At 37.9% G+C, this 13,813-nt stretch overlaps 1 protein-coding gene across 1 annotated transcript in view; it reads left to right on the top strand.

Moving 5' to 3' along the window:
- Positions 1–465: 465 nt before the first annotated feature.
- Positions 466–13,813, top strand: part of LOC144255599 (arginine--tRNA ligase, cytoplasmic-like) — a 38,745-nt gene continuing 25,397 nt past the window's right edge. The window contains 10 exon segments of the mRNA XM_077800361.1: positions 466–500; positions 725–869; positions 3,836–4,024; positions 5,460–5,568; positions 6,368–6,468; positions 6,917–7,024; positions 7,026–7,039; positions 8,364–8,484; positions 10,601–10,730; positions 12,036–12,140. Of these exon segments, the coding sequence (XP_077656487.1) occupies positions 466–500; positions 725–869; positions 3,836–4,024; positions 5,460–5,568; positions 6,368–6,468; positions 6,917–7,024; positions 7,026–7,039; positions 8,364–8,484; positions 10,601–10,730; positions 12,036–12,140 (1,057 nt within the window).

The following is a 13,813-nucleotide window of genomic DNA, read 5'->3' on the forward strand; positions in this document are numbered from 1 at the left end:
AAAGAAGAAAAAAATCTCGAAGGAAAATAGAAGGATTGTTTTTGTTGGAGGTCAGGATCTTTCCTGCTTCCCTTCTCATCTGATAGGTCGGCTTGTGTGTTGTTTCCTGGTGTCTCCACTCTCAGGACAGTGAAGGTTTTTAGAGTGGGAGGGTTGATCTTGGAGGCAGAGGTCCTCAAGTTGGAGTATAGTATTTGCTGGTCCCCAGTGGAGACTGCACCTCAAGGATCTCCTTTGGAGCCTGCTCCTGTGATGTGGGCACTTGGTCTTATCTCCTTGTATCACATGTACCCCTCACAGTTTCTGGTCTCTAAGTCTCTAAACTGGATCTCCCTCATCCCCTCCCTTACTACTTTCCAATCAGGAACCTCTCTCTGGAGGTATGTGGGAAGCACTTTGGGGGACGCAAACCTGTTACGGAGAGCTGTTTTGTAGCTGGCAGAGCAGGACCAGGCTTTGAGGGATATGGACCAGCCGTGTAGCCTGAAGCCCTATGCCAGGTTAGTGGTGGCAGGGGAAGAGGGGTAGTTGGGGACTATAGGTACCTTGATCTTGCTTCTAGTGCCCAGCCCATGTCCCAAGTTGGGATTTCCCCCAAGTTAATATGGTGACAAAGGTGTCCCATGATGGAGGCAGCTGCTCTCACAGATGGGGTGTTGGGTTGGCTTGGGTTGAGTGGTGGAGTTGGGTGACATTTTCAGAAACGCAGCTCTTTGGCCTGCAGTGTTGTTGCTGATGGCTATCCCCAGAACTCGTCCTGTGTCTCTAGGCTTCGTCCTTTACCCCCAGGTGCAGGCTATTGCATGAAGTGGACTATGGCAGTGGTTGCAGTGTCCCAAGATGGAGACTACCAGGGGAGCCCCATATTGGTAGATGGGGGTCCACATAGGAGTGCCTCTGGAGGCCCTATGTGTGGGCAGTGGCTGGGTATCCTGTGTGAGTGGGCAGCCAGGGATCCTGTGTGTGTACTGATGCCAGTGGTCCCACCACTGCACAGCAGATGGAGGTCCTATGTGGGCGAGCAGCTGGGAGTCCTGCACTGAACTGAGGCCTAGAGACCTGCGTGGGCACAGTGGCCAGGATTGCTGCACAAGCAGCTTTTGGAGGTCCTCTAATAACTAGCAGAGAAACTGTATACCACTACTAGAATTGCAGGTCACAGAGCAACACAGACTGCATCCTCCCTCTAACTTGCCATCTTGGGTCCCCCTCCCTTGTTGTGTTGGCTGTGCAGGGCTTGCTGACCTGCTGTTGAGGTGTTCTGTTAGGTCTAATGACATTTCTCCGTGTTTCTCTATCATTTGTTTTCCTGGAGAGAAGAAATGTGTTTTCATTTAAAAACATGCATATAGCACTTATTTATTGCAACATCTTAAGTAATGTGTTTTTATTTCAGATTATTCATGGACATAGGAGTATGTATTCCTTCTTATGCTTCAGATGGTGGTAGGAAGCTGCATTAGATGTCCCAAGTCTGCAACTTTGCAGAGGAATGAGGACTGTCCTTGCTTCACATGGGGGTCAATTATGGGGTCACAGCAATGCTGGAAGCAAGTCTCCTGATCATGTTCATGTTTCCCTGATGACACAAAAAGTGGGTGGACCAGATCTGAGCTGTCCATGGCAGAGGGAGGACACTGTGTTCCAAGAGCACTGAGGTGCTCTGCTGCACCCTGGGGGGACATGGCCTTCTCTTGAGTCACTTGTGTGATGTTAGGCAGAGACCCTGAGACCCTGGATTGTCAATCTGAACTAGGAGGAAATAAGAAGTGTAGGACCTCAGAGGCTCTGGGGAAGGCAGAGCATGGTCAGCAATTCCTGGGTGCTGCTAGCAAATATAGTGGCTGTGTGTTTCTCTATCAGCACTAATAACAATTCCCCATGTTAAACCTTCACCAGATTCTTCCTATGAAGCTCAAGCAACTGCCTAAAGAAGGTGCTGTGTATGGTGCAGACCATGTTCTCACATTTATATCTTAAATCATTTAGATTTGATTTTTGAGTAACATGAAAGACAGAGGCCTGGTTTAATTCTTTTGTAAATGTGAATTTCTAATTTTGGTCCTTTGCCCAATGTGTGTCATTGGCAACATTGTTAAAAATAATTTAGTTGTAATTTCATGGATTTATTTCTATGGATTTGAAAGTCAGACAGAATGAATATCTCTAATTTTGCTCCCTTTTCTCAGGATTAGGTTCGGTATTGAGGATATTCTGCGATTCCATTCTAGTTTTAGAATTTTTTTCCATTTATGAATAAGATCTTGAGTTTTGATGGGGTTTGCATTGAGTAGTAAGAATATTTTAACAATATTCATTATTTCAATTCATGAACATAGTATAACTTTCATTTATTTTTGTGATTTCTTTATGAATATTTTATACTTTTCAATCTAGATTTTTTAACCTCCTGATTAAGTTTATTTCTAGATATCTTTTGAAGCCATTAAAATATATTGACTTCTTTATTTGTTTTGTAGAAATTTTGCTATTACTCTGTAAAGATGATACTTGTTTTTTAATACTTGTGTATTTATTTTGTATTTTGTTTTTTAATACTTGTGTATTTATTTTGTATCCTATTACTTCTTGAATTTGTTTATTATTTCCAACAGTTTTTGGTGGAGTTTTTAGATCTTTTTCTCTATAAAATGATATCATCATTATCATATGATAATAACTGATCTTCTTCTCCTCAATTTGCATGCTTCTTATTTATTTCTAATATCTAATTCTCTGGATAGATCTTAAAGTAGTGTACTAAAGAAAATTCATGAGAGTGGTCATCCTGGTCTTCTTCTATGTCTTAGAGTAAAGCTTTCAGATTTCCCCATTCAGTATGATGTTAGTTGAAGGTTTGTCACATATGACCATTATTGTGTTGAAATACATACTCTCTACCCTTAATTTGTGAGTTTTATTTTTATCATGAAGAGATATTGAGTTTTTCAAGTAATTTTATATGCTGTTGAAATAATTATATAACTTTTATCTTTTCTTTTAATGTGACATATCACATTCATTGTGTAAATGTGTAGATGTGTTGAACCCAATAGTAAATGACATTCCCTGGGACAAATTCCATTTGATCATAGTGTATAATATTTTAAATATGTTCTTGAGTTTGGTTTGCCAGTATTTTATTAAGGAATTTTGCATCTCTGTAATTTTGCATTTCTGTAATTTTATTTCTATTTTTGTTGTATTCAATGTTAGAATAATAAACATTTATATTATTTTCAAAATTTTCTGACTTTCTGTGTCTCCATGGTGGCTTTTTTTGACCAGTGTTAAATGAGAAAGATGCTGACGTTCAATTTTTCCAGTCCTACAAGCTAACTTGTGAATTCCACAAGCTGAGTTCCTGCCCTGGTGTTCCACTTAAACATTGGGGGAAGGCTGGGAAGGTTGGCACGTGCCTGTCATTTCAGTGTGAGGATGAGGCAGGAGGATCACAAGTTCATGGCAAATCTAGGCAACTAAGCATGGACCTGAGCAACTTAGCAAGACCCTGTCTCAAGAATACCAGTATCATGAAGTCCATAGCACCTAGGGAAGCTGTTCTTGTGACTCAGGACCTCTGGCAGGATCTAAAGACAAAGAGTGATAGACATTTTCTAAATGTCCCAAATCTCAATGAAATCTAAACCAAGATTCAGCAAGAATTTCATTCAGTTTGGCATGGTTTACTACAAAGAACTCTAATGTGAGCTCACAAACTGTGGCCTGCCAATGTATCCTGATCTCATGTAGGAGACATATGAAAGTTCCTGACAGTATTTGGGGAAATTGTATGCTGATATTTTGTTGATACATTTCCATTCTTTTCCTGCAGAGTCTTCAGGCAGAGAGGAACAAACCAACTAAAAATATGATTAACATCAATAGCCGCCTACAAGAAGTCTTTGGTTGTGCCATTAAGGCCGCATATCCAGACCTGGAAAATCCTCCTCTGATAGTGACACCAAGTCAGCAGCCCAAGTTTGGGGACTATCAGTGTAATAGTGCCATGGGCATTTCTCAGGTGATGTGTTATTATGACTCACTCTGGGTGATTTGATTCTTTTAGGTATGGTCGTCATTACCATTTACGTGAATCATAGCAGGTTGTTGTATCCATAACGAAAAAGACACTTCCCACATTAAAAGTTTGAAAAACTTGAGCTGGGCATGGCTGCACACACCTATAATCCCATCAGCTCAGGAGGCTAACCCGGGAGGATCATAAGTTCGTGGCTGGCCTCAGCAACTTAGTGAGGACCTTTGTCAAATTTTAAAAAAGCTGGGAATGTGGCTCAGAGTTAAACACTCCTGGGTTCAATCCCTAATTCCAAAAGAAAAGTTTAACATATTCCTAATGTTCTTTAAAAAAATTAAAAGCACAAATTTGAATTTTCAGTTTTATTTTTTTATTGTCATTAATAAGGAGCAGTGTTTGGTACTGTTTTGCTCTGGTTTTTCCTGTTATGTCCAGGATTGCTGAGTATATTTAATGACTGTTTGAAAGTAATTAATAAAGTTAGCCAATTGCTGGTGCCTAGCATGGTGGTGCAGGCCTATAATCTCAGTGACTTGGCAGACTGAGGCAGGAGGAATTACAAGCCCAACTCCAGCCTCAGCATCTTAGCAAGACCCTCAACAACGTAGTGAGGCCCTGTCTCAAAATGAAAAGGATTGGGATGTAACTCGGTGGTAAATTGCCCCTGGGTTTGATCTTAACTACCAAAAGAAAGAAAGACAATTAATACCTAACATTCCATCAAATATTTGGCACAGTGGTGGTATCTTTGACTTAGGCTTATGTGTTATATTTTTAAACAGAATTCCCCCTCCTTTGTTTTTGTAGTACTAGGGATTGAATCCAAGAGTTCTGTACCTCTGAACTGCATCCACAGCCCTTTTTAAAATTTTGAGACAAGGTCTAAGTTGTCCCAACTGGTCTTGAACTTGGAATTTTCCTGCCACAGTCTCCTGAGTGGGATTATAGGCATGTGCCATCAGCCTGACCTAGTTTCCTATTTTGAATAATTATATTACCTAATGTGTCTCTGGTTTATTACACCAGGCTTGTTGTAACTTTCGGCTTTCTGTATTTGTTGTTGTTGTTGAATATGAAACGCTTACTCTAACAAGTCCACACCTTTTTCTGAGAGTGCTATTTATTACTCAAGTCTGAATACTGCACACTTTCGTGACTTGACCATCAGAAATATAAATATTCTAGCATCAGGCTTCATAACTATAGACTTATACACACATACGTGGACCTTTTTAAAGAAGATATAACTTATTTTGAAGTGGAGATCATGTGGTTTTGCTGCTCTTCTATTCTCTTGGCATTATTGATACTTTCTGCATGTGATGAGTCTTTTTGCAAAGTACATCTCATGTTTTGTCTCTTATGCATTTCCAAGTAATTTGCTAAAACCTGTTGTGTAACTTTTTATATTGTATTATAGATGCTCAAAACCAAGGAACAGAAAGTTAATCCAAGAGAAATTGCCGAAAACATTACTAGACACCTGCCGAACAATGAATGTATTGAAAAAGTTGAAATTGCTGGTCCTGGTATGATACAAATTTATCCTTATAATAATTGTATTGATGATAAATTCTTTCTGAAATTGGGCAGGGGGGAGGAGCGAGAGAGGGAAAACAGTTAAAGTTTACACATTGAGGCTGGGCATGCTCTCTGGTCCAGAGAGCACTTAGTTAGCATTTGGGAGGCCCTAAGTTCAGTCCCAGCACCACCTGGAAAAAAAAAGGAACACTTATACACTGAACAAGATGGGAAAGCACCTTGGTTACAAGTTAAGATGCTGAAGTTTTTGTCTAGACTTCACTACTAACTGCCTGATCTTGGGTGAGTTAGTTTTTTTCTCTCTGTGGTTCAGTTTTTATCGGCAGTAAGAGAATAGACAATGGCAAAAGATTCTCTTTTCTAGGCTGGGGTTGTGGCTCAGCAGTCGTGTGTTCGCCTAGCACATGCAAGGCCCTGGGTTCAATCCTTAGCACCACATACAAATAAATAAAATGCATTTATCCAACTACAACTAAAAATAAAATATCAAAAAAGAAATCCTCTTTTCTGTCAAGAGATGAACAGATTATCTGCTGAAGGTGGAAAGGTCCTGAATTAAGTAGGAAGCTCTCAGGAGAGGGTGAAGATTTGAAATAGATACTGAGACTAGAAATCACAAGAGGGCTTTAGTGAAAATATTAGGTGATATTGGAATCCTGAAATGTTTTACCAAAGCCTGATGAACTTTCTGAAGGCAACATAAGTGAAATTGGGAAAAATTCTTGGGAGTGACCAGTCATTCAAGATGGGAGACTATCTGAAATTTTTTCTTCCACTGTTTATTAGGTTTTATTAATGTCCATCTAAGAAAGGATTTTGTATCAGAACAGTTGACCAATCTTCTGGTGAATGGAGTTCAGCTACCTCCCCTTGAAGAGAGAAAAAAGGTATATGTACAGTCTTCTGTTGATGTAATATCTTAGAAGTTCATGAAGAGTGCTATAACTAGGAATGACTTTCTTTTTTTGACACTTAATCATTAATATTTGATTACAAATGTTATTGTTTCTAATGGAATGTACTTGCTCTTATTTAATGTAATTGTGAAGTAGTATTTCTAATTAGCCTTAAGTTTTTTGAACTTCTCTTTTTTTAAACTTCATAAGCTTTTAAAGTAGCTACCTGATACAAATGCAGGCAATACTAAAATAGTAATTTATATAAATAAATTCTGATTCTTTTTCAGTTAAAACTATATAAGTAGATTCAACAGAAAGTCTAGCATAGTTGAATCATAACCCAGACTGATGTTTAGGTCTGAGTTTATTATTAAATGTTAGTCTGTTAACAGAATAAAATGCTTATACTCCTTTTTTTTTTTCTCATACATCTCAGGTTATAGTTGACTTTTCCTCTCCCAATATAGCTAAAGAAATGCATGTAGGCCACCTTAGGTCAACTATCATAGGAGAGAGTACGAGCCGCCTCTTCGAATTTGCAGGCTAATGATGTGTTAAGGTATGTGTTTTTGCCTGTGGAATTTCAAATTTTCTTCTCCCCTGGGCGCCCCCGCCCTCTTCCCACCAAGTGTTGGGGATTGAACCGAGATCCTCACACTTGATAGGCAAAGTAAGTGTCCTACCACTGAGCTATATCCCCCAGCTCTGGAAATTTCTATAGAAAATGATACATCATAGTTGAGAAAACAATCCTTTGATTAAATTAATGTTTGTAAAGCTTAATTCTGCTTTACAATCACCAATTAAGCTTTTTAATGTATCCTGGACATCTCCTTTGAACTGTTTTTACTTGTTACAATTTTTAAGACTCCGGGTTAAACTAGGATGAACCTCCTCCATGCACTCATTCTGCAGATATTTCTATTTTTGGTATGTGGGTTTGAACTGGGGACACTCGACCACTGAGCCACATCCCTAGCCCTGTTTTGTATTTTATTTAGAGACAATGTCTCACTGAGTTGCTTAGTGTCTCGCTTTTTGCTGAGGCTGGCTTTGAACTTGGAATCCTCCTGCCTCAGCCTCCTAAGCTGTTGGGGAGCTGAGGTTGTCTTGCAGATATTTAAGTACAGTGGGAAGCCATTGGAGAACAACCAGAGTTTAATTAGATTACTCTGGGCTGGGTGCACACACCTGTAATCCCAGCAGCTCAGGAGGCTGAGGCAGGAAGATTGCAAGTTCAAAGCCAGCCTCAGCAACAGCAAAGTGCTAGGGCAACTCAATGAGACTTGTCTCTAAATAAAATACAAAATAGGGCTGGGAATGTGGCTCAGTGGTCAAGTGCACCCAAGTTCAATGCCCGGTGCTCCCTGCCCCCCCCCACACACACAAAAAGATTACTCTGGCTACCATGAGGCAAATAAGGGAAACCAATGATAAATGAGTATCTCATTATCCTAATCATCTACTTGAGTGGATCTGATGGAAGAATTTTGTCCATTGTTATTTAGGAACCATTGGTCTAACTTACATTAAACAATTCATTGAAAGTTAAAATTTTTATAATACTGTGAGAATAACCGACATTGATTCAACTATGATTGTCCTAATTCACTAAACAGATTGCAGTCCACTGATAAGAATTCTGCAAATCTTGGTGACCTGCTATCTTCAGCTTGTGACTAGGTTTACAAAGTTAAAAGTAACCAACAAAGGCTTTGCTTTTGATGTTTGCAGTCCACTTGAGGAAGTAATCAAGTCAATAGTTATTACTACATGTCATGTGCTACCTCTTAAATGTTATCGTTTCTCATGGAATGTACTTGTTCTTATTTAAACATCTTTGTCATTTTGTAAATTATTTTATATTTTCTGATTGGTATTAGGTTAAACCATGTAGGAGATTGGGGGACCCAGTTTGGCATGCTTATTGCTCACCTGCAGGATAAATTTCCAGATTATATGACAGTCTCACCTCCTATTGGGGATCTTCAGGCTTTTTATAAGGTTTGATACCATTTATCTGATATATTTGTATCTGTCACTTGTCATAATTATCCATTTTCCTTGGGAAGTTCGAAATAATATTTGAAATGACTGGAGCTTAATGGGGTTAAAAGTCATGGTTTCACCCATACAGAAGTGACCCTCTTGAACTCAACTTACTTAACATGTAAACATGCAAGAAACATAAACATGTAAAGTACTTAACAGACATGTGTACATACGCTGGCCCAGCCATAACAGTATTTACAGATGAAAATGAAAGCTGCTTGACTGAGTTCACCTACTTGAAAAACTTGATTCCTGGATCCTTTGTTCTGTTTTTGTAGTTTTTGGGACTGAACACAGGGGCACTATATCACTGAGCTACATGCCTATCTGGATTTTAATTTTTTTTTTAAAAAATTTTGAGTCTTGTTCAGATGCCCAGTCTTATGGAAAATTTAAATCCTGCTGCCTCAACCTGTTAAATAGCCAAGATCATAGATAGGCATCCACACCCATGCCAGCCACTGCACTTTGTTTTTGTAAAAATTGTACAGTGCCGCAGGATCCATTGCATTTGGTTCTGTGCATAGAAAAAAAGCTGTTCACCCCTTAACATCATCTTTGTTTTTTGGTGTTGTTAAAAACTAAATTATAGCACATTATCTATTAAGTGAATATGTTCTTTTTTTTTTTTTTTTTTTTTTTTTTTGCAATACTGGAGATTGAGCTCACCATCACTCTACCGTTAAGCTATGTCCCCAGCCTCCAACCACCCCCTGCGTTTTTTTTGTAAGACAGGTTTTCTCTGAGTTGAATTCGGACTCAAATTTGGCATCCTTTTGCCTCAGACTCCCAAATATATGGGATTATAAGCACACGCCACCAAGCTGTGCAGGGGGCTGTTAATGAAAGTCCATTTTAAATGTTTAAAACATTTTGAGGGGCTGGAGTTGTGGCTCAGTGGTAGAGCACTTGCCTACTATGTGTAAGGTACTGGGTTCAATTCTCAGCACTGCATATAAATAATGAATAAAATAAAGGCCTATCAACATCTAAAAAATAATATTGAGTATTTTAAAAATACTAAGTATATATGAAAGCTTTTAGAAGACAGATTTACACATCATCCATAATTTTAAAAGACCCACAGTGGTCACCTTTCTTTGATTTCCTTGACTAATTCATACACATTTATATCATTTATCATATTTTTGTGCTTATTTAACATTGTACATTTTTGTATATTGCTTTGACATAACTACACATTACTTTGTTGGATTGGTGTAACAAACTTTACAATATTGCCCTAAAGTCCCCAAAATAAGATTGCTTTGTTGAAAAGTAAATGTTTGTAGAGTTCATTTCTTTTGGTATTTTTTAATGAAAATAAGCAAAATGTTTATTGATATGAAACTGCTACAATAAAATTATTTGGGGTTCTCATTTTTTAATATAATGAGGCAGACCTGTTAATACAAGAAATTATTTGTAATCCATTGCTAAAATTTATAAACTGCAGTAAGGAAAAGTGACTTTCAGTGTTTCTTGAAACATAGGTATAGATTAGCAAAAAAAAAAAAAAAAAAAAAAATCTGGAATTATACACCAAAATAGTTTGAGATTGATTTTTGTCCTTCCCCTTCAGTAAGCTTCTATTGGCTTCTAAAATGAAACAATGAAAACAATTTTCTTTTTAATTGATAAAAATCACCATATCCAAGGTGGAGATTAAGGCACAGAAAATTCAGTCCCATGGGTTCACTACCTCTTTGAACACAAAAGTATTGTACCTCTTTGAACACAAAAGGCTTTTGTGGATTGGGAAAGTAGAACAAAAACTATAGTGATAGTTATATGTATTTTCAAGAAAATATTGAAAGAATACAGCTGCTTGTCATTTTAATCTGTAAGAGTATTCTTTTTCCTTTGGACAGAGCTGGGGTCTTTCCATAGGGCCCCATGCACAGAGCTATTGCCCTAGTGCCTGTGATAATGTAATTGACTTTTGGTAGAACATTTGTTCCATTGTTCTAAATCTTCACTTTTTCATGGTGTGTTTAGAAAAGCATAATTTTTTTATCTAGAAATACAGGGTTGGATTCTTATACACCATGCTTTTATTAAAAAACAGGAGTCTAAGAAGAGGTTCGATACTGAGGAGGAATTTAAGAAGCGAGCATACCAATGTGTTGTTCTTCTCCAGAGTAAAAATCCAGATATTATAAAAGCTTGGAAGCTTATATGTGATGTGTCCCGTGAAGGTGAGTCTCTGAGCTTCATTCCTTCATCCTCAAGTACTATGATATAGTTTCCTTCAGTCTTTATTCAAATGGCTTCTTTTTCTGTGTTTTTCCTTACTGTTCTAGGCATTGAACCCAGGGGTGCTATACCACTGAGCTGTATTCCCAGCCCTTTTTATTTTGAGACAGGGTCTCAGTTGCTGAGACTAGCCATGAACTTGAGATCCTTCTCTGTTGCTGGGATTCAGGTGTATACCACCATGCCTGGCCTCCCTATGGATCTTGAATGACACTTCATAAATTTTTGAGAATAAGCTAATAGATATTTTCTTAAATATGTTTCTGAAGTAACTAAGAAGAAGACAGGCAGATGCAAACATTAGAATATAAAACTCAACCAGGGATATTATTCAATAAGAGTACTTACCTAGCATGCATAGTGCCCTATTTTGATCCCAGAACCACCAAAAAGAAAGAATGTTATGCCAGAGCTGTATAACACTGTGGAGTGGATTTATCCAGAATTGTGTAGGCCCAAAATGTAGAGTGTTTCACCAGTGTTTCCATGGTCTCCACTCATTTATAGTTGTAAGACAATTTCAAGTTTTCACACTTGACAGTAATTTTAAAGATTGCTAAAATAGTAAATGGATAAAATAGTCCATAGTCTCTAAGAAGGCTAATGACTGCTTAGAGACACTGGGTAATAAAATGTTTTATGATGCTACAGTAGGTAATCCTGTGTCACTGACACATGGGTATCAGACATGTGATACAGATTTAAAAAGAATTATAAGAAAATTCAGTAAATGTTTGCTGAGTAGAAAAATATTTTATTTACATTTTTTAAAGAATAAATTTTTAGGGTCAGGTGTGGTGGCCCATACCTGTAATCACAGCTACTGAGAATGCTGAGGCCATAGAAGTTACAGGTTCAGGGCCAGCCTGGGCAACTTGGCAAGACCATATCAAAATTAAAAATTAAAAGAACTGGAGGTGTAGTTCAGTGGTAAGGGCCCCTGGTTTAGTCCCCAGTACCACACACCAAAAAAAAAAATGAATTTTTGAAATGATATATTTGATTGATGTTGATGATCTATTAGTGGGCGGCAGGAAGGCTAGTGCTACAGATTGTGCCTCACATTGCTAAACATTTGATTTGCCAATGAGCTGCAACCCTAGTCCTAGCATTTTAACAATTGTCTTACCCATGTGTGTCATACATTTAGTTTTCTTGTTTACGTATGTGTCAAATAATTTTATCGTGCTGTAAGGTGCATGGTTCCTGTTTTTATTCATTTTCCTTTGTGGCATTTTCTCCCCTAGAATTTAATAAAATCTATGATGCATTGGACATCTCCTTGATAGAGAGAGGAGAATCTTTCTATCAAGATAGGATGAATGCTGTTGTAAAGGAATTTGAAGATAAAGGTAGGCACTATTCTTGTGGGGGGAAAAAAATTTTTTTTAGCCAAGCAAGGTGGTGCACACACGTGTAATCCCTGCAGGAAGATTATGAGTTCAAAGCCAGCCTCAACAATGTTGAGGCGCTAAGTAACTCAGTGAGACCCTTTCTGTAAATAAAATTCAAAATGGGGATGTGGTTGTTTCCCCGAGTTCAACCCCTGGTACAGGGGAGGGGCATATTTTAAAAATTTTTCAAAGATAGTAAATTCTCTCTACTTTTGCCTAATTCCCAAGACCTAGCACTTGTCAGCCAGCTTCAATGATTATGAATGCTGCCTTCCCATACATACTTCTTACATCCTATTTCAGCTTTCAATTACTTTGGTATGTGTCTCTGAAAGTTTTAGAAGAAGGGACTTTCCTATCACAGCATGAAAGTGAATGATTCCTCCCATCCCAAGCAGCCTCTCCCCTTTTGAGACAGGACGTTAAGTTGGCTGAGGCTAGCCTCGCCTCCAAGGTAGCTGGAATGAGAAATTAGAGTCGTGTGCCACTAGCATAGCTTCATAATTTCTTAATAGCATTGGAGTTCACATTTCCTAAGGTAAATAATTTTTTTAATCATTAGTTTAAGTCTGCCTATGATGTTATGTATGTTACATTCTAGAAATTCATGGGTTTCCCCCTTGCCCATTTTTACTTCTTTTACTGTTGAATAAACTGGACCTAACTGTCCTATAGAATTTCTTATGTTGCATAATTCCTGTGTCTATATTTTCTGTGTATTTTTAAGGCAAATGATCTACAACTGAGCAGTATCCCCAGCCCATTTTTATTTTGAGACAGAGTCTTACTAGTTGCCCAGGCTGGCCTACAACTGGAAATCCTCCTGCGTAAGCCTCCAAATATGAGATTATTTTCCAAAAATTTGGATTCAGTTTTACGTTTGCTTTTTTGCTTCCTGATTTTTTTTTTTGCATAAATGAAAACAATTTCTGGTTCACTGTTTTTGTGATACTAATTTAGTGTGATTAGTTATCAGCCTGATCTATCCCTTAAGTTTCCTATCAGACTTTTCCCTGGTGGTTTTGACTGCTGTTAAATTTTTTTTTTTTTTTGTCACCTGGAATTCTTTTTGTATAACTTTTTCACATAATTAAGACAATCAAAAGAAGTGCTTGTTTTTTTTATTAGTTGTGAGAATGTTTATTTCATAAATACAATGAGTTTGACTTATTATTGCAAATGAAGCTTTTACAGTATCTAAAAGATACATATTTTTTCAGTCCGTTGCCGTAATTGTCCTTTGTAATAGTTAATTTACCCCAGTTAATGGTAGCCCCCCTCATGTTTTTCCTCATGGTAGTCTGATAGTTGATGTGCTCTGGTACAATATTCCAGGCTCATTCACAGATTTCCTGTCCTGGATCTGCAGTCAGCCACATCTCCAAGGAAAGCTGGTTCCTTAAATGGGAAAATGGTAATAATCAGAGCCTGGAACCATTACTTTTAAAATAAGTGTGATTGGGGTTTGTTTTTGCTACTGCTGGGGATTGAACCCTGGGCCTTGCCCATGTTAGGCAAGTGCTCTACCACTAATGATTTTTATTGATGAGAAAATGGGCACAGAGAAGTTAGGAACTTCCCAAGGTAACATAGCTAATACATGATGAATCAGATTCAAACCTAGGCAGTTT

Source organism: Urocitellus parryii, chromosome 1 (assembly GCF_045843805.1).
Source record: "Urocitellus parryii isolate mUroPar1 chromosome 1, mUroPar1.hap1, whole genome shotgun sequence".
Taxonomy (NCBI): Eukaryota; Metazoa; Chordata; class Mammalia; order Rodentia; family Sciuridae; genus Urocitellus; species Urocitellus parryii.